At 36.1% G+C, this 27,884-nt stretch overlaps 3 protein-coding genes across 16 annotated transcripts; 2 read left to right on the forward strand and 1 right to left on the reverse strand.

Annotated features, from left to right (window-relative positions):
• The first annotated feature begins 253 nt into the window (after window positions 1-253).
• LOC103997672 (protein disulfide isomerase-like 5-4) lies at window positions 254-19,411 on the forward strand. Its single transcript, XM_009418964.3, has 15 exons — window positions 254-452; window positions 1,519-1,609; window positions 2,292-2,386; window positions 4,000-4,057; window positions 5,574-5,758; window positions 7,763-7,820; window positions 10,552-10,592; window positions 10,690-10,764; window positions 11,873-11,929; window positions 17,157-17,223; window positions 17,374-17,520; window positions 17,888-18,112; window positions 18,660-18,821; window positions 18,896-18,973; window positions 19,056-19,411. The coding sequence occupies exons 1-15, from the start codon at window positions 412-414 to the stop codon at window positions 19,131-19,133; spliced, it is 1,458 nt and encodes a 485-aa protein (XP_009417239.1). The 5' UTR covers window positions 254-411; the 3' UTR covers window positions 19,134-19,411.
• On the reverse strand, window positions 19,288-20,200 carry LOC103997671 (uncharacterized). The gene is made up of 2 exons (XM_009418963.3): window positions 19,646-20,200; window positions 19,288-19,368 (listed from the first exon to the last, which is right to left on the reverse strand). Exons 1-2 carry the CDS (start codon window positions 20,198-20,200, stop codon window positions 19,288-19,290), a joined length of 636 nt encoding a protein of 211 aa, XP_009417238.2.
• On the forward strand, window positions 19,632-27,584 carry LOC135585960 (protein NEOXANTHIN-DEFICIENT 1-like). Of its 14 annotated transcripts, none has more exons than XM_065082675.1 (12): window positions 19,632-21,087; window positions 21,466-21,591; window positions 21,706-21,822; window positions 21,918-21,981; window positions 22,227-22,273; window positions 22,406-22,460; window positions 22,526-22,564; window positions 24,388-24,535; window positions 25,918-25,969; window positions 26,045-26,101; window positions 26,897-27,168; window positions 27,255-27,584. In XM_065082675.1, exons 2-12 carry the CDS (start codon window positions 21,512-21,514, stop codon window positions 27,260-27,262), a joined length of 939 nt encoding a protein of 312 aa, XP_064938747.1. In that variant the 5' UTR covers window positions 19,632-21,087; window positions 21,466-21,511; the 3' UTR covers window positions 27,263-27,584. The 14 variants fall into 14 exon arrangements, with proteins under 14 accessions (XP_064938747.1, XP_064938743.1, XP_064938745.1 ...); XM_065082671.1 differs by having other exon boundaries at window positions 27,302-27,584; XM_065082673.1 differs by having other exon boundaries at window positions 25,921-25,969; window positions 27,302-27,584.
• The last annotated feature ends 300 nt before the right edge of the window (window positions 27,585-27,884 follow it).

Genomic DNA, 27,884 nt, shown 5'->3' on the forward strand with positions numbered 1-27,884 from the left:
ATTTTTCTAATTTTTCTTAAAATTTTTTACATGAATACATACATTAGAAGGGCAAATAGGAATATAGGGTGATATCTGACTTCATAAATACATGAATACAGGAGTCTTTTGTATTTTTTTGTCATTTTTAATTTTACATGAATACATGGGGCAAATAGGACGACAACTGACTTCATAAGGGCATATTTAAAATTTTATTTTAATATTATTTTTCTAATTTTTTCCCGAGTGGATGAATCCTTTTAACGTAGTAGGAGAGGGTAAAGAAACGTAAAGCGAATAGGAGGAAGACCTTGAGTAGTTCTTGAGATCTACTCTGTCCCGCTCTCGCCCTCGCTTCATTTCGGGTTACGATCTGAAACCCCTTATCGATTTGGAGAGGAATTGAGGGATCTCTTAATCGTCGGAGCCATGATCTCCGCAACCAAGCTCAAGTCTGTGGATTTCTACAGGTTTGATCCTTTGCTTCAAGATCCCTGCTTTCGTATGCAGAAATGCCGTTTCTTTTACATGGATTATTGCCCGGATCCTGTGACTCCTTTCTTGTTGTTTTTAGTAGATTTTCTTTTTAGTGCTGTCGTTTCTTGATTTCTGGTGCATCTGTTCGGGGATGGTGAACTTGATGAAAGCAAGTGGAGTCTTGGATATGTCTAGTGAATTTTAATTCCGTTGTTTCTTGATTTTTTGATGCATCTGTTTGGGAAGGTGAATTGGTGGAATCTTGGATCTGTAGGGTTTATTGGTGGCAATGGGATCGAGCCAACTTTCTCTTTAATTGTCACTGCGGTTTATTTACGCATGTGTCATAAAACTGAAACAGAGGAGATCGTGTAAATCTTGCATATATTTTCTTGTTCATTCTTTGGGTTATTGTTTAATGGGTTTACAAATTTTTTTAGGGATGGACATTTGTAATGCTAAAATTCATGTCACGCGGAACGTGCTGGGTTAAGGAAAAGCAGTTGCATTTTGTTTTTGAGATGTATTTTACATCGCCAGGGGCTATGATTGGAGTTTCACCTTGGAAAGATTTGAATTTTTAGTGACTATAGGAATTCAGGAGTCCCAAGTTAAAACTGAAAGTTAATTATTCCGGTCTCTAGCTTTTTGAGGACTGTAGACGAGTCATGCTGTCTTGCTCACAGTATTAAGGTCCAGTGTATCTCTACCTCTAGATTTTCCCATGGGTAGAGGAGGATACATCAAGTAGGTTGGACTTTGACTGGATTATTTTATGTGTTCATGGGTTTGGAATAAGCACCAATGAAGAATTAGATCTGTCAATGTTAATGTTAGTAATTTTTGGTCATTAACTGTTTTACCATGTAAATTTTCTTTAGGCAACAATTTATTCTATCACCTTATAAGAGTGCTTGATGGCATACATTTTTAACTTTCAATTGAAACACAAAAAGTACTAAGATGTGGTTCTTTAAAATTTTATGATAATTTTATTGGAAATGAATTGTAAAGCTACTTTAATTTTTATTGGTACCTAACACCTCTTTTTGACTACAGGAAAATACCTCGAGATTTGACAGAGGCATCACTTTCAGGTGCAGGATTATCTATCGTAGCTGCATTCTCCATGATGTTTTTGTTTGGAATGGTTTGTCCTTTTCTTTTTTCCTTAGTTTACATGATTGTCTTTCTTTCTCTTCTTCTACTTTGAGGAAAGCACTATGCCTGCATTCTTCAATGAAGTTGTGGGATATCTAGCTAGTCTTACTTGGTCCTAGTGCTTTTTTTCATTCTTGTTATTACTATCATTTCAGCACCTTAAATGCTTGGATTAAGAAAAAAGAGAAGGTATAACCAACTGCTATTAACTATTTTAGACATTTGTTAGCTGGATTTTTAAGTTGAAAATGATATGCAACTATTATGAAGAGGATGACAATGAAAAGTCATCAAACTACCTATTATGAAGACATCTTCAAATTTTGTAATAGATAACGTGTAGATGCCCTTATGAAGTTCTGTTTGTTGATGTAACACCATAAGTAATGACTTCTCCAATGAAAGGTTTGCTTTCTTCCGTTGTAATTATCCATCATAAGGTAACGGTTTTTCCTACAGTTGGTTTTTTTAAGGATCTCAGCACATTCCTCTCTAACTTCGTTCGTCATGCTCTTTCTACATTTCGACAAACAACACAAACCATCTTCAAATTCAGTTTGTTGGTTGAAAAATTCATTGAAAACTTTACCTGCTTTGTCTTCTTAGCAAACGGTGGTTTCTTCTATCAGACTTGTTTTCTTGCCCCTAGCTGTAACAAATTTTAATTTCAGGAGTTGAACAACTATTTGACGGTGAGCACGACGACATCTGTAATTGTTGATAGGAGTTCGGATGGGGAGTTCTTGCGCATTGATTTTAACATAAGGTTGAACTTTCATTATTTTTTTTGAAATTCATCTTGTCTGTTCTTGGAACGGTTACTCTTTTCTATACATATATAAATTAGAAACATTTTTATTGCTGTCTCCATTTCTGCATTCAGAAGAGGTTTCTCACGTACCTTCATATGTGTGTAATGGTAGATTCTGATAAGCATCTATCTTCAAAATAGGTGGCTAACAGGGATTCTGATTTTTAAGAAATTCAACGATCGGCGGTTTTTCTATAAAGCTAACATGGATTCCGCTCGGTAGCGGACGGTTCGTGTACCGATATACTGTCGGACCGGTACGTACCGCCCGTATCGGGCGGTATTATTCAAAACTGTATACCTTGATTTAATGCATGATCTCAAACAATGGAACATGGAGATAGACATGGGCCACAAACACAATATGACACAGAGTGACAAAACAAAACTTGAATTAGGACATGGTGACATGAGTTATATTATTAAAAATTATTTTATATTTATATCTATAATTTAATGTTCCAAGACATTTTGGAATCATACATGGTGTAAGAAATGTAAAAAAGAATTATGCACATCAAGGATTGCCATATTATGCAGTAGCTTGTTGATGCCCTTTTGGAATGCTAATATTTCATGTTAAGATTGCTCTTTTATGATCCAGGAGACCAAGTTTCAAGTTGCAAAAATAACCACTTTATATTTAGAGGGAAAACTACATCTATATTGACCTTCCCTAGACCCCTGGTGGGAGCCTCATGTTGTGGGTAATGAGACTTTTATTAACACCTTTATGACATGATATATTCTAACGTACTGACACATGTAGATCAGCACAATAATCCTTCATTTACATTGTTAGCAAGTTAAACTCCACATCACAAGTTAAAGACCGTATTCCTAGTTTCCTACAGACCTACACACATGTTATCTATAATGGTATCAAAACAATTACACGCAAGATGTTTTATCCTTAATAATTTGATGATCTACCCCAAGAAATGCCAAAGAAAGCTATCCTCTAGCAACCATCCAAAATGAGACAAAAACAATGAGAAGTCCTCCAACTTGATGATCCAGCTTGGTAGCCCTGGTTTTATTATCATTGTCTTTATCATTGTACATGTACTACAAACTAGATACAGGTGCACATGAATAATCTAAAGCTAAGCTATTGAGATGGATGGACTGGATCAAGGATTACTGGATACATTATGTGCAGAGCTCTTGAGCAGTTGATTAACTTACCTTTTTTACCATATCAAAGCATTATTCTGCTGAACTTGGTTTCAAAATATGCTCCTATAATCTTTTGAGTGCATATATCTGCTGCAATTTTATGTCATTTTCTAATAGCTTGTAAATCTTTTTCCATCCATGTTGAATTAGTTGGTAATTGGTTACAGATTTGGCTTATTGTTTTCTAGATGGACTATGACAGTGTTTTCCTTGCACCAATTATCTGGATCTTTGTCTGTTTTTTGATCATGCCTTTGGTGCATCTTGCTTTATATGGTTGAATGGAGTTTGTGTATACCATGAATCATGTCTGAGCATCCTTTTTCATTTTTCTATTGTGACATATGCCCTGGTTCTTCTGACTGTTCAAGTGTTTAATTTATTTGTAGTTTCCCAGCACTGTCGTGTGAATTTGCATCAGTTGATGTGAGTGATGTACTGGGAACTGTAAGTATCTGTCTTTGGCATTTACTAGTATTACCTTTTTGTTGATGCCTACTTTTATCATGTATGTGGTAGTCCTATATAGCTAGTACATGCTTCTCTACTTCACAAACTTATCATGGGAGTATGGTACATCATGCAACATTATCAGCATGCTTGAATAGTTGAATTATAGAATCAAATGACAGCATAATCATCAAATGGATTTCATATATGGAATATAAGGAAATGAATATGCTAAATTGATTCTGTATTCATGACAAATCCATCAACTCATTTTTGAACCATAGTTAGAGGTTAAATGATGGTTATGATGTTTTTACTAGTCCATAAAAGATGTTATATTATGTATTGGCCCTCAAGTGATTTCTGTCCTTAGCAGAGTGATCTAAATGTGCCAGCATATGGCTGAGTCATAATTATGCTTAGTTCAGATCTGGGTCTATACCTAACTTGACCAATCTAATAATTAACGGAATATGGTTAGTTCACATACGGAATATGGTTGAGCCAATCAGTTTAATATTGATACTTTGGTACGGGTTAGTCTTTAGTCAAATATAGGTTTAGTTAGATATGAGTTATCTGGTTAATGAATTTTGAGTTATTGAGTTGAGACTTGAGAATCTGAACCCGACTAGGATGAATGATTTATTCAACTCAATTTTGTGGTTAAACATGTTCGTGTCCTATCCTACCTGCATATGCAACTTGAAGATTTATTAGTATTCTCCCTTTCTCTTTCCTAAGAATTAAGATCTCACTGTTATTCCTCACTTCCTATCCTAAGGCAACTGGCCCTTACCTCCATCTCGCCAGGTTTCATCCCACATTCTGGCAATGACACCGAAGGATCCTGATTCATTATATATATGCATGAGGAATTAGAAGATGAGGGGTTGATTCTTATTGTAGATGGTGGGTATTGGTGATGGTTACTAAAGATGGTTGTCAGTGTCAACAGTTGGTGATGGGAGGAATCTTGACATTGAGTCATCATTCCTCAGCAGTGATCACAGCAATGATGTAAATGCGTACTTGGATTGAGGTGTCTTTCCTTTGTATTAGCCATATTGGATGTAGGCCCACTATAGTTGAGTTTGATAATAGGTAATGAGCCATAATAGTTTGAGATCATGAGGTGCATATGTCATTTGTGATGATACTTGGAGCTCGGCTAAAAGAGGTGGGTCCATCTCTATTCTTGTCATGACTTTAAAGATACACCGACTAATTGGCATCCATTGGAAGAAAAAGTTAAATGTTTATAAATCCTGTTCACCTATTTAGCCCACATATAAGTTGTATTTATGATTTTTGTAGTTGCTCTTGCATTAGTAGTAATACCATGTTCACTTTAAAATTAAAATTTAATATTTAAATAGTGATTTGTTGTTTCTGTTCTGTCATTTTAATATTTATCTTGGCATTTTTTAATTACAATGTGGTCTTCAATCCCTCTACTATTCTCCTATTTTAATCTGAGTTTTAACTTTAATTCACATTCAACAATTTGCAGAACAGGTTAAATATCACAAAAACAGTTCGAAAGTTTTCAATAGATCCGAATCTGATTCCAACTGGATCAGAATTTCACTCTGGACCAATCCCAAAAGTTAATAAACATGGAGATGATTTTCAAGAAGAATATAGTGATGGTTCAGATTCTTTGACTGCTGAGAGTTTTGAGAAATATGCACATCAGTAAGTATTCAATTTTAAAACCATATTCTTACAGATATCAAGTAGCGCATTGATGGCTTTGTTGTCCTTTATGCAATGGCTCTTTTGTAACTATTGCTTTCAGATAGAGGCGCTGCATTTGCAATTTTACCATTTGACAATTGCTTTTAGGTTCAGAGTTTGCTTCATTTCAGAGTTATGGAATATGAGCAACAATTAGTTCTCTTTCTTGGACTGCCCGGCCTCATATCTCTCTTTTTACTTGTTCAATTCATGATTTAGATGTTATGAAGTGGTTCTAGAAAAAATAGATATATAGTTATTTAAGCCGAAAGAAGAAAGTCTCTTTTCTTTGTCTGGAAACTCATTTGGTTGATTTTTGTTTTTTTTTTTCCTTCATCATATTTTTCAGTAATTTTGTAATTGAAGTGAAATGTCTGATCTCTTTTTTGTCTTATGATCGCTCCATGTGCTTCTTTCTCTAATTTTATTTTTAGTCTCTTTGCTGGTTTGCTGCAGGCATCTTCACTTTTATTTTATTGCATCAGGAAAAATGCATTATACACCCACTTTGTCAAACACTTGATCAAACATGGATCTCCTAGTTTTTATCAAATGCTGTTCCCAACGCCAACCAACCACTTCTTGTGGTCAAATTTATATTCCCAACAATCTAGTCTTAATTAATGCTATCAATAAGCTTTGTAATGCTGTCTTGTCTGGCCTTGCATCAGATATATGATGTTAAATGTCAGACTGTGCTTTTATCCTGTTCTAAGTCAGGCATAAATAATGATAATATTGAGGGCATTGCTTCATTACCTGACAAAATATTTTAGTTATAATATTAGGGATATGAATGAGGATTATGATATCAGTTTTCAGCAAGGATCGTCGTTTCGGTAACCGGACCCATTTCACTGATTTGTCAGACTGATACATATTGGTGTACTATGTGTTAGTACACTGGTATGTACTGGTGTTTTGGAAAGGAAGAAAAACGAGGGAGAAGAGGAATGTGTGGTGGAGGAATAGAGGGAGGAGGAAGAATGAATGAAGAACAGGAAGGGATGGAGGAAGAAGAAGCAATGGAGGAGAAGGAAGAAGGAAAAAGAGGAGGATAAGAGGTGCGAGCATACTTGAGAAGAAGGAATGTTGCGGCAACGGCAACGACGACAACGTTGAACGCAAGAAGAACGCGAGCCCTAATTTCTATTTAATTTTTTTTAACACCAAGTTGGACAGCCCCATCACTATTTTTTATTATTATTTTTTATTTTTACTAAACTTGATCTTGCTGCCTGAAATGGGAGTGGTCTGTGTATTGGTCCATGCTTGGACCCGTGTGTACCACTTGTTTTGTACCATTTCAGGTGGTACAACAATCCTTGGTTTTCAGGCACTAATTTTTGTACTATGATTATATGAATTGGAGCTTTGGAAATGAATTTTCTATTTTTATATATCATTGCCTAGTTCTTTTTATTGTTGAATTGATTAGTCCACTCTACCATGTCCAGTGCCATATTTTCTATGAGAGAATTTGATTAAATGAAGTGCATTGGAAGAATTTTTTGATCCTAGATTCCATCATATGCAAGCATCAAAAGCTGTATGATACCCAAGAAAGAGATTTTTGCAAATAGGTCCTAGAAGTTAACTTTTAAGGTATTTCCATCCGTACAACGTTTTAGCATACATAGTTTCAACTTTAACTATCTACTGTCATCCATGGTGACTGTAAAAGTAGCTATAAATCTCTCTTACGAGTGTACAGTTTTTCAGACTGGTTAGTTTTGCATGCATCTCTTAATTTGTTTGTTGAGCATCATACTTGCTGTGATTATTCAATAAGATATTTTCTTTGATTTTCAGACATGGTACGAAAGCTTTGTCTTTTTTATTAATATATATTTATAATTAATGCACCATATGTTATGTCTAGATCTGATAGGAGCATGGGCATCTCGTGATTAATAATAGCAGCAAGCCTCTTATTCACTTATCTCAAAATCTCTTTTGCAGGTATTCAATCCTAGTTGTCAATTTTTTTGCACCCTGGTGTTATTGGAGCAATCGCTTGGTAATTCTGCCTTTGTCTAGCCTTGCATCAGATTTTGTGACGTTAAATATCAGATTTGTGTTTTTATACTATAGTAAGTTGGGGATAAATAATGATAATATTAAGGACATTGCCTCATTAAAGTGACAATTCCTCAGTTATATGATTAGGAAGATGCATGGAGATTATGAACTCCTGGACTTTGTTTGAAGCCATCTCAGAACTTATCTCCTTCTGATTAAGCTAGCTCTTTACACCAAAGTCTGGACTGGAAAATGTCATATTATTCTTGAGACTTTCTAATCCTAGGATCTCAAGCTGTTTTTGGCTGTTTTATGGGGTAGTTGTCTTAGTTCCTTTTTCTGCAAAACAAAAGGGGTAGTTTTCTTGCCTCACTACAAGGTTGTTAGTTGATACTTGGTAGTATGCCTCTTGTAAATTCTACTACTTATGTAAGTTGCTTTTGTTTGTACCGAAGGATATATGCAACCAGATTTTGAAAGCATAAGTCATTTCAGTACCATTATGTAATAGAGGGTTCATATCTTGGACATATATATGATCTAGTCCTTAATAAATGCTACATCTGCATTTTATCAGATAACGTATTGCTGTCCTCTCCCACAAAGCTGATGCCATGTTTACTTAAGTGGGCACTCTGTAAAGGAGCACAGAGAAATATTCACCTTCAAGTCATCAGTGGGATGGGTGTTAGTCTTGTAATTAATAAAATAAATACACTCTGCTATTGGGTAAAACCCAAAAAAAGGATCACAGAAAGATTCATGCTGTTCCAGGCTATATGTGCAGCACATATCATTTTAACAAGGGAGTTATTGTGAAGCTTTCCCATCTAACCCATTTCAGACCTTTCAGTACATGATGAGGTCTTGTTTCTTTTCCTTTGCGTCGATAGGTATGAATTATGAATTTTGACATAGACACAACATAGTACAGACACTCGAAACATCGTTAATGTTAAAAAATTAAGACATGGTACATGAATAACTTAGTAATCAGCAATATGTATTTTATGTATGTTCTCAATATCATATATATGAAAGTATTTGTTGTATACTTGTATGGATTATGCAAATATTAAGAAAATATTTTTGGCCATTATGTTAAAAGGACAAAGTAGATATGTCTTATTAATATCTGATCGTACATGTCTTAGTATGATGATATCCTTTGGAATATCTGGCATCTCTAGGATGTCTTGAAAGACAAGGAAACTACAAAGGGTTTTGAAGTGTTCGAGCTTTAGAGCTCTATAGCTTATCTTTGTTCAAGGGCTTTCACCTTATTATTTGTCTGAAATAAATTGATTCAAATCATTAGGTGTTGCACTTGTTATCTTTCATGATTGGCCTCAAAAAGCAAACTTTTTTATATTTTGGAATGGATGATGCCACAATCTTTACTACGTCATGCTAAAAATGCCATTGAATGTTGGATATATTACATTTGTCAGAAATGATACAGCAGTTGGACTTGTCCACAAAGATAAACACTTTTTTGTAATTGTAAACCAATTGATTTAAGCCCTTCCCCACCTAGTTTCTACTATCACCCATGTCAACATGATGTTGTGTGCCGTTGGCACTTACTAACTTGGATGTTAGCCAACAGACCATGTTATAGAACTTTGATCCTTGAGTCAAATTTTGTACTTGCCATTTCTACTATAGTTATAAACTTGGTGTTAAAATATCAGTCAGATCTCAATTATAATGACTTCTTGTAAGCTATTGGTATGGTGGAGTACCAATATTACCATGTGTAATACTGATCCGTAACATCCAGTATAACTTAAAGAACAACAATTACTGAGACCAAGCTATATGGTGTTGTACGTGTTCGTGGTCAAACTGGTAACTATCATACAGGTTTACACCGTCCTGACTGTTATTTGAAACCCTTTTTATGAGTAGATTGAACATGAAGTACGCATCTTAGAATAACTTTAGAGGCATTCATAATGTTACTATTGCATTTGCTTTCATGTTTCTGATGACAATCAACTACTACTGCAATGGAAAATAGTAAAAGTAAACCTAGTTTCTCCATTGTTCAAGAAGGTGCTGTTGTGAAAGATAGTGAGACTTTTGGTTTCTTAGAAAAGTTTTGTAGGAGTGAGTTATACAACTTGTCACAGTAAAACACTTAAATTAACAAGGTAACATGCTCTGGCTGATTAAAGAACAAATTCTAGTTGATCAAATTGTAGTAACTTGTATTAAAAATTTGAAGTATTTATTTCAGGAAATAATAATAAGCTGGCATCTTGACATTTCATATCATATTAAATAAATAGTTAAATCCATTTGTCCACATTTATACCATTTATTACCTAGGATTTGAGTATTCCATCTCAGAAGAAGTAACAAATGCTTCGTTCCATTTCATTGCATGTCATGTCCATGTTCAGGGCTCATTTTATTTAATAAAGATTCAAGCTAGTCCATATTAGTTAAGCAAGCATGAATAGTCCCTCTTTTTAAAGGATAGTTACAGCCTACACATTAGCAGTATCTGATCAGCCATCCTTATGCTTCTCCTGTGGCCACATTTAAAATTTTTGAAGCCTTTGCATCAGTTGTTCATTTCCTTGATGATGCAATATCTGTATTTCACATTTTAAACCTTTCCTGAGTAGACATTATATATGATGCCATGTTCTTTCAATGAATGGTTTGAAAGGTCTGTATTTATTTTCAGTTTTCTCTTTGTGTTTGATCATTTGTCTCAGAAACCATCATGGGAGAGGGCAGCTAAAATAATCAAAGAAAGGTGTTGCTTTTAGTTCTTTCTTGTTCCCATCTTGCTTATTTTATGCTCTATTTTTGAGATAAATATTCATTTTTCACTTTAACTTTTATACTTTCAGACATGATCCTGAAATGGATGGACGGATTTTGTTGGGAAAAGTTGATTGTACTCAAGAAGCAGAATTGTGCAGAAGGTACTTTTCATGTTAGGTTTGCCATTCCTTGAAATTATCATGTTAATTAAATTTCAGGTTACAAGTGATCTTTGGTACTATTCTACTAATTGTATGGGGTAATGAAGAATTGGAGACTATCCAATTATTTAATATTTTAGTTTAGCAAAGGTTAGAAACTTTAGTTTATGTAATTTATTCCAAAACTTTCATAATTATGATATTCTGGAAATCCAAGTAGCTTTGGTTGACAGCTCTTACAATAAATAGAAATTCCTGTATGGCTTTATTCTATTAAAGATCTTATTAGTTCATGGACTATTTAATTTAAGAAGATTATTTCTTGATCTTTAAACTAGGCATAGTGTAGCCCTAAGCTACATATTAACATTTAGCATTGTCATTGCTGCTAGATCAGAAATGACAAAGTTTTAAGGAAACTTCTGGATCACCTTGAAGATTTTCTAGGGCTGAACTGTAAGGTGGATAACTTGAATTGAAAGACAAGTTTTATGTATGACATTGTGTGTTGTTTTTCTTAAATATTCTCTTTTTGAGAACTTTATTAGATCTACTTCTATATTGGTTTTATGCAAAGTGCTTTGTAGTTTATATTATGGTTCGTCTTACTGGTCCATACTAGTGTACCGATCGATCGTTGGTATGGTACATACCGATATACCGACAGATTGGTATGTGTCACCCTTACCAATCCCCTATTGGACTAGTATGTATTGCTCATACCGAGTGGCACACAGTGGTATGATGAACCTTGTTTAGTATGATACTAGCATTGGAATCTAATTTTATTTCCTTTATAGTTTGTTGTGCCTCAAGTAAGAACTTGGAAAATAAGAAGAAATGATTGGAAGAAGGAAGATGAATGAGAAGACAAGCAAGAGAAGACGAATCAACTATAAAATATGAGAAATCATAAGCAGAACAACTATGCATATATTTTAATTTTATTTATCTTTGCCATACCTCCTTTTCTGAGAACTTATGTAAAGAACTTCACCTTCTGATTCTTATACATGAAGTACTACTCAATCAATTAATCTTGACATCTTGTATTTTTTGCCACTGCTCTTTGAAGGTAGAATATGACGCAACTTGAAAAACTTTGCAGGCATCATATTCAAGGTTACCCATCTATTCGGATTTTCAGGAAAGGAAGTGATGTTAAGTAAGTACAACGCTTAACAAACTGTGTTACATCCATGATGGCACTTGATATGTTAAATTAACCTTTCTTTTCCTTTACATACAAGTGACAGTATGTAACTAAATGGAGCTTATCATGATGTTTAAGCGACTTATCTTCAAAAGCTTGCTAATGAGTGTCTCACAGGAATTAAAGTTGAAGTAATTAATGTTCCAGATAGATTACTGTTCATTCCACGTCAGTTGCATTCTCATACAGTAGCACCTGAAAATACTGGAGATTTTTTTTTTGAAAAATAGGGGGTGGGGTTGGGATTATTTAATCTATAGTGAAAGAGTTGGGATTATTTAATCTATAGTGAAAGAGTTCCAAGTAAGTTCTATTTATCTTCGTGAAATCTTTGTTATGTTTATTTTACTGACTTGAGCTTTTCCATATTAATTGTTTTCCCTTTTCTAGTAGGAATATGCATTATATGGTTTCTTTATAATATCAAGTATTGCATGGACTAGACACAGGATGCATATCCAAGTGGCCTAAATGGCTGCGAGACAAAATATAGATTTAGTGACATGTCGGAAAAGAATAATTAAAAAATGATATGATATATAGGAACATGTATGATCAGGATGATCTAGCACAGTTCGAGCCGAACTCCAATTGACCTAATTGGAATTCCAGTTGGACTATAATTCGATCTTGGTCAAACTAAACCAAGCCCAATCTCGAGCTTAAAGACCATATTCAAGTAAGCTCCAAGTCTTAAATGCATTAGGACTCTCCAAGTCTTAGAGTATTAGGATTCTCCAAGTCCTATCTGCATTAGGACTCTCCAAGTCCTAACATAGCTAGGACTTCATCCCTATCTCAGCTATAAAAAAGGGAGGAGAGACTCATCTAGAGCATTCCCAAGTCATCTCAATCCCAATCCTAGTAGGACTAGGATTAGGGTAGCACCTAGCCAACTACCGCACCCTCCAACAGAAAACTCATTGTGATTGCAGGGAACTGATAAGAGGTCCTAATCAGCATTGGACTTTGGACGCCCTCGATCCTATAAGTCTAAGGGGTTACAGCCCCCCTTGAAGTATCCAAGTTGTACCCCCGCTTGAGAAGCCAACTGGCCCTAGGCTGAGAGGAGAGGAGAGAGAGAGAGGAAGGGGTTTGCAAGATCAGCAACTCTTCTTCCTGTCTATGGCCACCTTGGTGCAGAGATCTTTTCTCAATTTTTCTCGATTTGTTGCCAGCCTTAATATCTTCCAAAGAGGCTTTTGGTAGCAACAAAAAGAAGAACAAAAGCAACCAAAGGCAACCAAGAAGTCCCATAGTCCACCCTAGCCTTCTAGCTGGTGCAGAGAGTCAAAAGAACAAGAGTTCAAAAAAGGGTTTTGCCCTCCAGCTGTAATCCCTTCTTCCTCGAGTTTCAGCAGCCAAAGTTCTTCATGGAAGCTTTGTCCAACTGCTGAAAGAAGTCCCAAGACTTGCTGTTCGCTAGCCAAACCTCAAGAGCAGGTTTTAGTAGCAAGAGAGGAGACCGAAACCAGCAACGATCCGTAATCTGTCAAGAGCATTCAGGTGTTGTCCAAAGATAACTTGTGTTCTTATGCACCTATTAGTCTCTATTTGCACTTTTATTTTGTTGCTTTAAGCGTTGTAGTTAGCACTTTAGCTTTACAAGCGAGAGAGGTTGTTTTCTTTTGGTTTTACACTTGATCTTTTAGCGATAGTTCTCTCCTTCGTCAAAACTTCCATCCAAGAGGTGGTATCGGATCAACGGATCGTCGAGCCCGAACCCCCATATGGATCAATGTATGAAAAGAATAGTTAAAATATTTCATATGATGAGTACAATGTTATGAGAATGTGATATTTAAAAAGTTGAGTTCATACAAGCAACAACACTTAGAAGGAGGCTTATCATGTTGTTGTATAATTTCAAGTTCTTAAAAAGATATATACTTATCATGTTGTTGTATCATTTGTTGTTGGAATATATTATTTGAGAGTTTCGTAGGTGTCTGCCTCATGGACATTTGGATACATGTTCAACAAGATTCGTGGGTGCGGATGTCAGTGTCCTTGATGGAGGCTCACTTATAATTGAAATTATAATGACACTTTGGGTTGTATAGAAGATAGTGCATCATGAAAGTGAAAAATATGTAAAAACTAGAGTACATTTTGATGTTTCAGTCAGATGCCCTTCTTTTTTTCAAAAAAGAAATATCCATTAACAACTCATATATGGACTCAAACTCAAGACCTATCAATTATGCAACAAGTGGATGTCTCAACAGTAATGCCCTTCGAGGGTAATTTCTGATCTATACTAAGATATTAGTGTTAGTAACTGATTTATTTTTGCAAGATCGCTAGGTTTCTTGCATTAATTAATGACAAGGAAAGTCATACACGGAAAGGTTCCTCCAGAAAAGGATCTTAATTAAGCTGTCTTGTCATCTGGAAAAATCAATGTTTATATTTTTATGTGGAATATTTTTTTCATTGTTAACATTTCGTTTATTCTTTTTATATCATCAGGTAAGACCATTAAAGTGTGCAAGAATCTTCCTAATGTGGTTATGAGTTATGACCTCTATAATAACATTACTGTCAGTTTTTCTATAGCATTATTGTCTTGATTTGATTTAGCAGGGCTGCTCTGCTGCTTTGCAATCACAGTTTTGATGAAGGATTTTAGGAAGCAAGCAATGATTTCACATGGATACTCTACTGATTTTTCCCATTGTGATTTGTGAAGACCTCATATTTAGAGCATTTTTATTTTCAACATTAATGAGACTATCAAAAAATAATGTTTTCTTGATTCTTTTTGAAATTAGATAACTTGTTTATTTTTTAATTGTAGCAACTTATATCCCTGAAATGTAATGCGGAAAGGAAATCAAAATTCCTTATGGAGTTATTGTTGGAGAAAATCCAATCAAGCTATGATTTGTTTGGTTTTAAAAAAGGAATAATACTGCAGGTGCGTTAAAAATTGGGAGAAATAGATAATAGGAATATGATTCCTTAGAAAAAAGGAGGTGGAGGAGGAAGATGTAAAGAAGAGAAAGATATAGCCGAAAGAGGAATCAGGAAGAAAAGATTAGCAGGCCAGAGGCCTAGAAATTCTCAAACACATGAAAATTTATTTTAAATTTCATTTTTTTCCTCCAAAATAACTGTTCATGCTATTCCTTACAGCTCATCTTAGAGTCTACTTCAACTAATACTCTTAAGAAATTCTCATCCAAAGAACTATTCATTTATCGTGTTAGAACAGTTTGATTCCATCTTAAAATTATATTTAAGGGCTTAGTCATAGAAATTTAGATTGATATAAGGAGCTAGAACTTGCCTCAAACTACTAACTGAAGTATTCTAGAGCAAGCTCGAAGACTCTTTACTGAAATAGCTCTATAATACATTAAATTAAGAAACTTTTATTTTGGCAAAATTGCTTAAACTTAACTGTGCGCAACTATCTTGCAGTAGTTCGCTCGATCAATCCCCAAGCACATCTTGAGATCTGCTAGTAGATGAAAAAAGGGTTTTAAATAATCAATTGTAGCTTTAAGATCTTTCAGTGGGGAGTTAGGTAGGAATTTTCCAAGATGGCTTAAATGTCGATTGACTTATTCAAATGATGGCTTCTGGTAATAAAATGTGACTTGAGTTGTAGATCGTGACAATGATTTGCAACATGTAAGGCAATGAAGAGGGATCTGAGAACACCTTTTTGGATGGCTTGAGGATAGTATGTACACATAGTTCAATTTAAGAAACTTGATCAACCAGACTGATGGGGAACATCTACATATGTATCAGATTCCTTCATTGTGACACCCCAAATAATCCCACATTGGAAGTGGGAGAATGATTATGATGATAACATATAAGGCTAGCGAACCTATTATTGATAATTTGGGCTTAAGCATTGCTGACTATTATCTTTATTTTGGTCAACATTTTTACGCTGATCAAGTTATCGTGTTAGTTTCCCATCGGATGGGTCATGACAATTGGTATTGGAGATAACACAGTATTATGGCGAGAAGGCCTAACTATGAACGAAATACCTACAAATTGGTCTAGGGGCTAGGTATTATTCTGAGCTTTGCATTGAGCTTTGTACCTTGTTGAGAATGTCAAAGCATTTTAAATGGAGATCATGACACGCAAAGTAGTTTCAGATTAGAAGTGGGTGGATGATTTAATCAATAATACATAGGACTAGATGGATCGACTGTCATTACCTTGACCGGTGGTTATCTTCCTTATCAAACTATTGGGTCAAATTTTCCATTGGGTTGGATAGTGACATCTATGGTAACAACTCAATTTATATATCTGTATCATTGCCGTCTTCCTCAACACTGCTCTTCTCTTATTTAGACTCTGTTAGCAAAAAAATCTTCATCTGCTAATGTTGATTAATTTTCATAATCTAATTTTTCTTTCATGAGGATTTCATGTTCTTGATCTCTGCAAAGACTTTTGTCATCTTGACCATACTTCCGTCCAATATTTTCTTCAGTCCTTTTACTGACTTTTTAAGAATGCTTAATGTGAAATGTTCTTGGAAGTCTTTAATCAATGGTAGCATCTGTAACCATCTTACAGATTTAGCTTTACTAGAAACTCAAATAGTGCTGCTGTGGTGAAATTCTGGTGGAGGATGGATTTGGTGAAAGAAATAAGAGAAACGGGGCAAGAAAGATACATGAATGTTGTTTTCTTCACGTTATCATTGTTCATTGATTTTTTTAAGGCATACATCTTTCTCACTGGATTGGGAATCTTGAAATTCTCTTATGTTGCTTAAAAAATGTGTAAGTGCTTGTGTTATTTTGTTATTAACAATGGTGAAAAAATACAATATTTTGTTTTACTCTGTTGCTGCTGTCAACCTACATGATCATTTTTATGTATACGAATAATTACACATTCTATGAACTCAGTTTATATGAATTCGTGTTATCTCATAAATTACACAGTGCGACAAATAAAGATTGCATAACTGTCAGTGTAATAAATTGATGTTATCACAGCTAACCATTAAGCACTGCAAGCCTATGTTCTTGATATATATACTGCAGTTATAACAAGCTAAAAGTTAATTTTTGTTGATGAAACTTCTGATCCCTCTTTAAAATCCACAAAAATTCTATGGGAAATTTAGAATCACTTCTTTTTTTATATGATTCAATTTAAATACTTGCTATTAAATTGTCAAATAATGCAGGGACAACCATGGACACCATGAACATGAATCTTATTATGGAGAGCGTGACACTGAAAGTTTAGTAGCGGTACGCTTATTGCTTTTGTTGAATTAATCAATTGTTGATGATATTAGTTCAAATTAATTTCTTATGTGTTTACAAAATTAAGGATTGTCCTTTGATCTCATTCTTTGAACTAATTCTAGATGAACTGATTGTGGGAGTTGGCAATTTCAGGCAATGGAAACTCTGGTTGCTCCTGTTCCAAGAGAGTCTCATAAGCTGGCATTGGAAGATAAATCTAATAAATCTGTTGATACAGCAAAGCGTCCCGCACCATTGACCAGTGGATGTAGAATAGAAGGTTTTGTACGTGTTAAGAAGGTAAACAACCTTCTTTCTTTACTCATATGGGACAGTGTACAGTTGAAATATTATTCTTCACATCTTTGCTTTAAAAATAGATAATTTTTAAGCAGTGTTGGTCCCAATTTTATTTTCAGTTAATCTGGGTTACTTCCGAAGGATTTCTGCGTGTGTTTCATACGTAGAAGAAAATCATGATCATGATGAAATTGAGCTTTTTGACCATTTTTATTTGTGCATATATGTTATCTTTTTTGTGGTGCAAATATATAAAAGAACTTGGTTTTTGAATATATTTTAATATTTTAGTTTTCATGTTTGGTGTGTTTTCTTTTATCTGATAAAAATAAGGTTGTGACATTCTTTGACTTTGCTAATTATTCAGGTTCCTGGTAATCTTGTTATCTCAGCTCACTCTGGAGCACACTCATTCGATCCATCTCAGATAAATGTCTCGCATGTTGTTTCACAATTTTCGTTTGGTAAAAAGCTCTCGTTGAGGATGTTGTCTGAATTGAAGAGACTGACGCCATATCTTGGTGGAAGTCATGATCGATTGATGGGCCACTCATATATTACTAATCGTGATCATGTTAACGCAAATGTTACTGTAAGTTTCAATACCTCTTCTGTTGCGTATATACTCTCCAATCTCCATCATCCTCATTTCTAGACAGCTTATTTGGCATTTAGTGGATGCAAATCCAAATTGTGATGTATTAATTGAGAAGTGATATTATCTGTAAATGCATGTTTTCACTAATGTTACCCATAATAGTTAAACATTGTTGACCCCTAATGGAAGCCGCTTAGTGTACTTTAGTAATTAAGAAATTCAATGGAGAAAGGAGACAGGCTATAAATGTGCCATTTTAAGTCATCTTGAATCCTCCTTACAAAGAACTAACCGTTCTGTTTAACATATGACATATTATAATAGTTGGACCCTTAGGGCTTGTCCAAAATGGAAATGAAAAGAAGAGATGATGATGATGATGATGTTAATAATAATAATAAGAAAGTGTGCTGGTAGCTTTTGATGCAACTTTCACTTGTTAAAATTAAAGCAAATAGATCTTTATAGTTTACCTAGGGATGCTGGATAGCTTTTTGACTACTAGAGAAAATCTATTTATGCCTTTCATATAAATTTGCAGATTGAGCATTATCTTCAAGTGGTAAAGTCTGAGGTAGTGTCAAGAAGGTCTTCTCAGGAACTCAAATTACTTGAGGAGTACGAGTACACGGCCCACAGTAGTTTGGTGGACAGTCTACACATTCCTGTTGCTAAATTTCATTATGAACCATCTCCTATGCAGGTTGGCATCTGTTACTTGAATCAATTTGAGCAAAACTTAGATTTGGCTGCTTGACATACCGATATAAATTCCAGGTATTGGTAACTGAAGTTCCAAAACCCTTATCCCACTTTGTCACCAATATTTGTGCCATCATTGGAGGCGTTTTCACGGTATGCTTCCCAGTCTGCTTCGCTGATGCTTTTGCCTTCTATTGATCAGAACAAGACTTCTGTGAACTGTTGTGTGTTTCAGGTTGCTGGGATATTGGATTCCATCCTACACAACACCTTGCGACTTGTGAAGAAAGTTGAATTAGGCAAACATTTTTGATGGGGAATGGTGAAATTTTGGTGATTCAAAGTACTCAAAATTTTGCTGATATACACATTCCTTGATGAAGCAATAGTCAGCCTAGTCTTCCCTCATAATTTTGCTTGTACCGAAGAGATATCTCCCTGACTATATGGTGTAAACAAACAGACTGCTAGATGTGCATAGCTGCAATCTCCCTGACCTTGTTGAACAGTCCATCTTTTTTGGGTGAAGAAACATCCTTCAATTGTGACTGCAGATTGGAAATGCAAGAAAGCACAGGCTAAACAGGATGAGATTCTTCTTGAGTAAGTTATTAAGATTCCTATTCCATGTGCATAATCCAATATATAAGAGATGTCATCAGACTCAAACTTTTCGACAGGGTGCAACCAAGGTCAACAAATCCAACCCGACACCCAATGAAATAATGATTACAGGGAGCCCATTACATCCGAACTGTATACAGGAAACAAAACAAAAAGAGAAATCTACTGTACATATACTACGGTCGGCGATCAAGTGCTGACTCTGGAATTGCAGGTCGCGCTCGCGTAGCGAGAAAGAAGGGCCACGGTTATATCACACGACGTGAAAACGGATGCATTGAGTTTGAAGACCCCCAGAATGGTCACCTTCCCCCGAACGCTCGTGGACGACTCAAGAGGCAGAATTCCCGAGGCGATGTCTTGCACGAAGTTGGGGTTGGCTGTGATCGTCGACACCTCGAGTTCGACGTACACGCTGAGCGTCTCCGTCGAGCGCGCGCCGACTTCCCCTTCCATCACCGGCGCCTGTCCGACCAAGACACCGCGGTAGAAGATCAAGGTCGTCCCGCTCTCGAACTCGAAGCCGGCGTAGTTGGGATTCTCGATGGTGACGGCCACAACCAGCGTAATGTTCAGCATGAAGTTGGGGAAGGGCTGGAACTCGATCTGCCGGAGGCCGACCACCGTGCCGCGCACTTCCGGTTGCTTCGGCTTGAAGACCGTTAAGTATAGGATGATGAGGGTCACGAGCAGCAGAAGAATGAGGAAGCAGCAAACCTGAGACCCTCTGCGAGATCTGGTTTTGGTCGTCAGCATGGTGGAAGAACACCTGTAGCCGTTTGCAGCAGTGAAGAGAATGGATGGGAGAGACCGTCTTAGGAAGATAAGGCTTCGGTGGTTCGAAGTTCGTGAATCGTTATCGGTGCAAACAACGGTTGTTGGGGTGTCAAAAGGAGAATAATTGTGGTGCACAGTACAGGACCGACGCTAAAGGTTGCTTCTGCTGTGCGATAAAGAGCACCATAGAACTTGTTGGGGGCGGGGTCTGCAGACGTTCGCGTGACAGACGCTAAGAAGAAAGGAAAAGAAGATTGTACATTGTACGAGGATGAATGAGATGGGGTTTGCATTGGCGGTCTTCACAATTGGGAATTAGCAACTTGCAGAACCGTGTGTGATCTGCGGGGGAGATTACGGGGAGTTGAAGCATGATGGTTAATACGAGAACAAAGCAGAACAATCCTGATCAAAGAATAATATCATGATCGATTGCATAGTATATATCAGATCATATATATCAGTCAGTGAAAATGGGCCAAGACGTGTCCAAGAACGGCCCAAATGGTTGTAAAAACTATGGGTTGGGTTCGGCTGTGGTATGGCCTCCTCCCTCCATTACGATGCCCTTGTGGACACGTGGAGGGCCACCGTGAAGCTTTGTTTTCTTTAGTGGGACAGAACCGAATTAGAGAATAAGATATGGATGTCGGCTGCCCAGTAACAAGTCGGCACCTTGACGAACCCAAAGCCACCAATTACCACTGCTCTGGTCAACCATATAAGGAGTCGTCATTCGTTCCTATCTTGGAAGCCTCCCTTTTTGTCTCTTTCTCGCATCCTTTTCTCCTCGAGCACGCATACCCCACTGAAACAAAGTTGGGCACACTCTCATGGTTGCGGTCGCCTTTAGTTCAACTTGCAAGGTGAGCAGTTCCCTATTCTGTTAGCGGCTGATTGCAAAATGCATGTTCTTAGTTTTTTCTTCCTTTTGCCTCCCATGGTGGAGTCTTGTTAGTTCTGAAAGGGGTAAATCTCATACTGAAGCCTTTTCTGTTGTGTCTGGCTTAACTGTAAGGGGTTATTCCATTCTCGATGACTAGTTTCAGCTTCTTGGTTCAGATCGTTGACAAAGGCTTTCTTGCTAAGAGTTTGCCCTATTTGTCAGGGTTCAGTGTCGTTTGCACTCTGTTGGAACCCCTGCAATTGATTGATGATGCATCTCCCCATCTCTTTTTTTAATGTTTGTATTGATGCATATTTTCTGGATCGCTGAATTGTAATTGCAAATGCGCTTTAAGCAGGCGCCTGATTTGAAGTTTGAGCTACCTGGAGTTGGATTGGGCATCGATGGGAGAGTCAGGAACGATTTCTAACTCCTCTTCTCCTTCAGGTTATGCCCTCGGGCCGCCCTGGTTGTTCAGAGGAAGGTGAGACTTTTGCCACTCTTTTCACTTTAATTTCTTTAGAAGAGCTTGTTTCATTGTTCACCATGGATAAGCAAGTCTTTGAATGGCTTTAATGGTCTCTACTTTCCTATTTAGAGCATTGTACCAGTTACATCTTGTTAAAGCAGACATTGCTCGGGCTCTCATTCCAAAGGAGCTGAAGCTAGTTGAAGCATTTGGGTATCATCTAATCTGTGTGACCTATGTTACACGGTTCTTTCTGCTTATTCACACAATTGCTTGATCTCGTCCAAACAGTAAAACTTGCAAACTTTTTGCTGTAATAAACTCCTATGTTTGTTCTATAGGTATACCTTAGGTGGGCTGTTTCTTGCTCACTATGATGACAGCCCAGCTGGGGAGTTTGATGAGGTTTGTTCTCTTCCTTTCACTTAAAATTTCATTTATGATTCCTTGCACACAACTTTTTCTAGAAGAATATTCTAGTTAGCATGATTATGGAGGACTTGTTAAAGGGCATTATTGGATAAGAATAAGATTATGGTATAACAAGGTTTTCCATTTTAACAGTCTCAATCTGACATGGCTACTGATTTAGCAGATCTATGCTCCTACAATTTACCATCACTGATCTGCTAGATTTGTTTTGTCTGCAGCTCGTCGTGATTCCTGGCATTGTCTGGAACCCACCTACATCATGCGCGTAATGATTTTTCATTTGCTTTCTCTTTATTTGGTATAGTTGCAAGCTTATTCTCAGACAGGTTCTATTGATATGAAGTATGCAAGTTAATTGCCATCACACATCTCTTATATTTGGTCTGATTTCATTAAGGTGGGCTTCTAGAGTTCTTGTGAATAGTCACGAGGCTTGCAGGCATGGCAGGAAGGTATGATAGACCAAGGTTGTCTTATTCAAGTTTTTGGTGTGTTGATATCACTTATGTTCTTGCAGGAAATAGGTCTCCCAAGTCAAGTTGCTATTTTCTCCAAGGTACTGCAAGCTGGGGAATACACGCACACACACACGTTCAAAAAGTTATATATTTTACTCCGTTTTCTTTTAAAAAATTGAGAGTTTTAAAACTGATATGGGCAGAATCTGCTTTAACAAAAACAGTCTTAACGAATTTTAATATACTTCAAGTTATGCTATATTGAAGATCCTTTAGTTCGGGGTGGTGCCTGCCTGCCTAGGCTTACATTTAGACAAGCAACAACATTTGGATGGTGCTATCTGAGTTGCTATTGTAAATGGAGTTATGTAATATTGAAGTTTGATCATATGATTGACCAAATTAACATAATTGGGATAGGATGGATGTTAGCTTATTTGGATAATCAATTCGTTTAATGAGTGGATTTTGGTGTTGCACTGTTCTCCAAATCTGTAGTGGAGATAATTGTGTAAAATCAAATCAAGCAAGGCAAGTTTAAGTTCTTGATGGCAGACTATAACATGGTAAGGTTTATAAGTTGGTGGTATCCTATTAGCTATAGGACTTTCAATTACAGAAGAATTTAGTTTAATCACTGATGCAACTCCTAATTATTAACTATTGGGACTCATACTTCTGCTTTTGTCTATTAACATGGTAAGGTTTATAAGTTGGTGGTATCCTATTAGCTATAGGACTCATACTCCTAATTATTAACATGGTAAGGTTTGTAAGTTGGTGGTATTCTATTAGCTATAGGACTTTCAAATACAGAAGAATTTAGTTTAATAAGTGATGCAACTCCTAATTATTAACTATTGGGACCATGGTTCACTTTATAGGTCCATACCGGTGTACCGACCAACTGTCGGTATGGTATGTACCGAGTTGTATCAAGCATACCGACACACAGTACATGGGGACATACTGATGTATCCTTCGTACTGGTCTCTCATCGGACCAATATGTACCACACGTACTGAGTGGTATGCTCAACCTTGATTGGGACTCATACTTCCGCTATTGTCTACTACTAATTTTTGTTGGAGTACCTGTATGGACATCAAATTGTATATGGATGGTTATTCACCTTGTGTTGGATCATTGCATGTCAGATCTTCACACATAGAATGGCTTTAGATCATTGGCCACATCCATATCTGTTAGGGTCTCTGCAAAGTTGTAATCACATACTTATTGGAGCTTTATTGTCTCCTAAAAGAAGTTTGATCAGGGTTTTAGAGAGGGACTTGTCTAGTGTATTATATTTATCATTGTTGGGCTTTCACATAAGATGCTCAGGTGCTTTGGAAGTTTTGCTCTATGGCTGGTCAAGATATAGACAACAGAATGGTTTGTAGAAGGTGCTGTTAGGAAATGAGAAATGTCAACAGATTTGACAGAAACAAAAAGATTTTGATTGCCATATAATTGTATATGGTCTTCTACTGACAAGCGCCACATGAATTAATGTTGGGTGATGGAAGCTATGTTCATCAAGACTCACCAGGATGAATTCAATACAATTAGTAGAGGTTTGAACTTTGAAGCCCACTGATGCTAAGACTGAGGTAGGGAGATCCATTGGTCCAAAATAAGGTTGATGAATAAATATATGCATGATATAGTAGTGAATAGTGATTATGTTAATTGAGAGTACCTATAAGAATTTTTTCCAACTCCATGAGGAAAGAAGGATCCATAAAATTTTCTTTTCCACCTCATTTTCTACCCTTATTTTTATTTAATGTTTTTCTGCTTGCATAAGTAACTGTTTGGTAAGTGTTTATGATTTTTTCAAAATTCAAATATCCATAATTTTGTAACTGTTTAGTGTCCAAGACTTTTAATTAATTCTCATTTTTATTGTCCAAAACAGAGAGACACAGCAGCTTCAGAACAGCCATTATGTAAGTGCCGAACAAGTTCTATTCACCCTAAGCCAAAAGAACAGAGTGAGATTCAAGTGTTAGAGATGGAGGATTCTTCTCAGATATTCATTTGTAACATCAGTTTACCTTTTGCTGGTGAGTTGACAATATATTGTAGTTGTACAAAAAAAAATCACTCAATCTTTAAACTCTACAGATCTGACCATGTCACTTTTGACATTTCAGACTTTCATTTTCAACTTTATAGAATGGAAGAGTACCTGACTTGATGTGGACGTAATCATCACAAAAATATTTTAGAACTTTTACTTAATGTCAACTCTGATGAGGTAAAAGGCCTTTCAGGCTGTGCTCATAACAATGTAACAATGAGTTGATTCAGATTTGCTTTTTAATGCAGTATTTATGCATGTAATATTGATGGCATGCAAAAATAATGTCCAAGAATCAGCAGTTTGTCTAAACTAGAAAAATAAGAACATACTCAATTAACAATCATTGGTAGTCTCCAGAAGCTAAGTTTTCTCGAATTGGTCTAGTTTCCAGTTTTGACCCCAAGAGTATCTTTTGGTTTTGGAAGTTTGTATCATTATTTTTGGGGGGGAGTTAGGTGGCTTTGGTTGTCTCAGAAGTTTCAACATTATGCTGGCTCAAATCAGAGATCCCATTTTTCAGTGAAAATTTATTAACAGATATACATGATTGCTAACATTGATGGGATTTGTGTTGATTTCAGTAGCACAACAGTGTTTTTGGTCAGTCCATAACACATTATTGTCAAGTGTTTTGATCCAAAGTACCAATCAGATCTATACCAAAAATCAGGAGCATATTGGATTGGAACTGCAGATCATGATTATTCAATCTGGATGGTTTATTTAATATTCAAGACCTTGTTAATTAGAAAAAAGAAAAAAATAAAGTCCTTGTCTGTAACCCATATTTTCATGGTTTGATGCTCATGCAAAAGGACACATTTTAGATGTTTATAATTTCTGGCTTACAATATGGAGGATAGGATTTTATTGGTCCTCTCTCTCTCTCTCTCTCTCTCTCTCTCTCTCACTCTCTCCCAGTGATCATCTAGTAATAACATCTGCGCATTGACAAAATCTTAACCACTTGGGACCACAACCATCATCTAGCATTCAGGACCTGAAAATGACTGATGTGTATCAAAATATAATATAGTTGATTTTTCAAGTTCACTAGTTGTTCTTTGTTTGGCTTCAAGTGGCTTAATTGTTTGTCTATTTTTAAAGATAAATACAGTGGTTTGGTTCTTAGTATATATGTGTAGACAGTAGATGCTCTTGTTCCTTGAATGCTCCGATATATGCAATTGTTCTGTTGTAACATATTAAAAAGTCCAATTTTACCATGCATCGTTAACTAATCACATAGTAGCATAATTCCATTTAAAATAATATCTGTTAAACATTTGTTTATTGGATTATTTATTTCTAATTTGCTATTATCTGCCATGTGTTCCATAACTACTTTGCCAAAATTTAAAGCAGGTGACAATCGGATGGGTCCTCAGATTAGGATATCACTTCCAAGCTTTAGGTTTGTTTCCTATACATACGGAGTTTAGATTTTAACCATTTTATGACTGTAATAACTTGTCACCTGTGGAATCAGTGGCCAGACTATATACAATCCTCGTCTTCTTAAATATTCCTGCCAAGTTGACTGCAGGTATGTGCCAGTTACAGAATCTTATTTTCTCTAGGCTGACAAGCACAAAACATATTCTGTATCTTTTTTTTTCTTCCAAATTGCAATGATAATTCTCTGTTCGCTGCCTGCTTACTTTACATAAAAGAAGTCAATTCAGCTCTTCCCAAATAATAATATGGCTATTCTTTCAACCGTCAATCTCCTTTAGGAACTTCCTCATAGAACATTAAGAAAACATTCATATTTCCTAAACTAGATTGGACGCCTAAGATTATAAACACAATAGGAGTCCATTCTCCTCTAGGCAAATTGTAGGTGCATACAATTTTTATCATTTCTGTTTAACCTAGTAAACCTAACCCTACAAGAAATCTGATTTAATGACTTTGTTGTACTGATTAATAGAATGTCAAATTTACAATTACAGGTCATGTTTCAAATTAATTTTAAGCTTTTTTTAGCTGCTTATAATTCATATCTTAAAAGGCATATGCTTGGCAACTCATCATCTTCATCATTGATACCTTTTCCTATCATACGTGACCACACATTGAAGGACCCTAATCGAGATGGTTTCATTGAGCATAAAAACAATATTTTCTGTGAAATTCAAAACTTGGTGCTGCATTCCCAGACGATCATGATGTCAAATTTAGACAAGTCTAAATTAAGGCACATTTAATTGCCTCGTCTCAAAGAATGAGCATTTTGGTTTCATAACTAGCTTCTCAAGCCATGTCCTGACCAGCAGACCATGTTGAGGGTGTCTGATTACTCACTTTTTTTATTTCAACAATGAGATGGTGTATGCAGGGTAAGAGCAGTGGAGGCTGCGAAGATATCAAGGCCAAGGACTACTCAGCTCAACGAATTTCCTAATGCCACTGAAGTGAAAAAAATCAACTTTGATGACAGATTAACAACTGAAAATGAAGAGAGAGAACGAAGCATTGAAGTTTTACTATCAAAGCCTATACTGGCTCTAGAGTTCAGTCTTCTGAAAATGCAAGTTGAGGCTCCGACAGATGTCACTACACAATCTAGATCTAAGAAGAATCAAGTGGTAGATTTAAGAACTTGCGAAGGTGATCGTAATGTTTACTTTGATGTCTATTCATTTACATTTAGATATCTTGGGGTGTTCTAATGTAATTTCCTTTGGTATTTACAGTTAAATAATACAGCAATCTTGAACAGTTGTCTTACCACCCTTTTCAGTATCCATTGCATGGTTTGGGACATAACAATATGCATTTTGAAAGAGTTGATCGTGTGACTACCCTCAATCCCACAAGTGAAACAGTTGGCTGTATTGGTTCGAGGAAGTTTGCAACTGGAAAGCTACTAAGTAACTTAAGTTGCATAGCTATTTTGTTTCTTACAAGAATGTCAGCATATTCACTAAAAGTGTGCCAAAAAGAATGTTATACAATAATGATTGGTTTCAACCATATTTTTAAGATGAAAATGGTGGTCAGCGCTTGGATACCATTGTCATTCAGTATAATGGCAGTATATGCTTAACTATATCTTTGTTTTTTTCTATTTTTCCGACAAAGACAACCTTCGCTGTGATCAAGCTTCCTTTTTCTGTGGTTTGTATTTTAGTGCTTCAAAGTGATTAAATGAATCTTTTTGCTTATATATCGGAGAGAGACTTCAGCTTCATTCCTATTGGTTCACAGTGTTCAGATAACATCAACATATGCTTGCCTTCATCATAAAGGAATAAACTTTAAAGATATTGGAGAGAAGATGGTAGGATCAGCTTTCTACTTCCTGCAAGATCAAGCCCGGACTC

This window comes from Musa acuminata, chromosome BXJ1-9, assembly GCF_036884655.1.
Source record: "Musa acuminata AAA Group cultivar baxijiao chromosome BXJ1-9, Cavendish_Baxijiao_AAA, whole genome shotgun sequence".
NCBI classification, from domain to species: domain Eukaryota; kingdom Viridiplantae; phylum Streptophyta; class Magnoliopsida; order Zingiberales; family Musaceae; genus Musa; species Musa acuminata.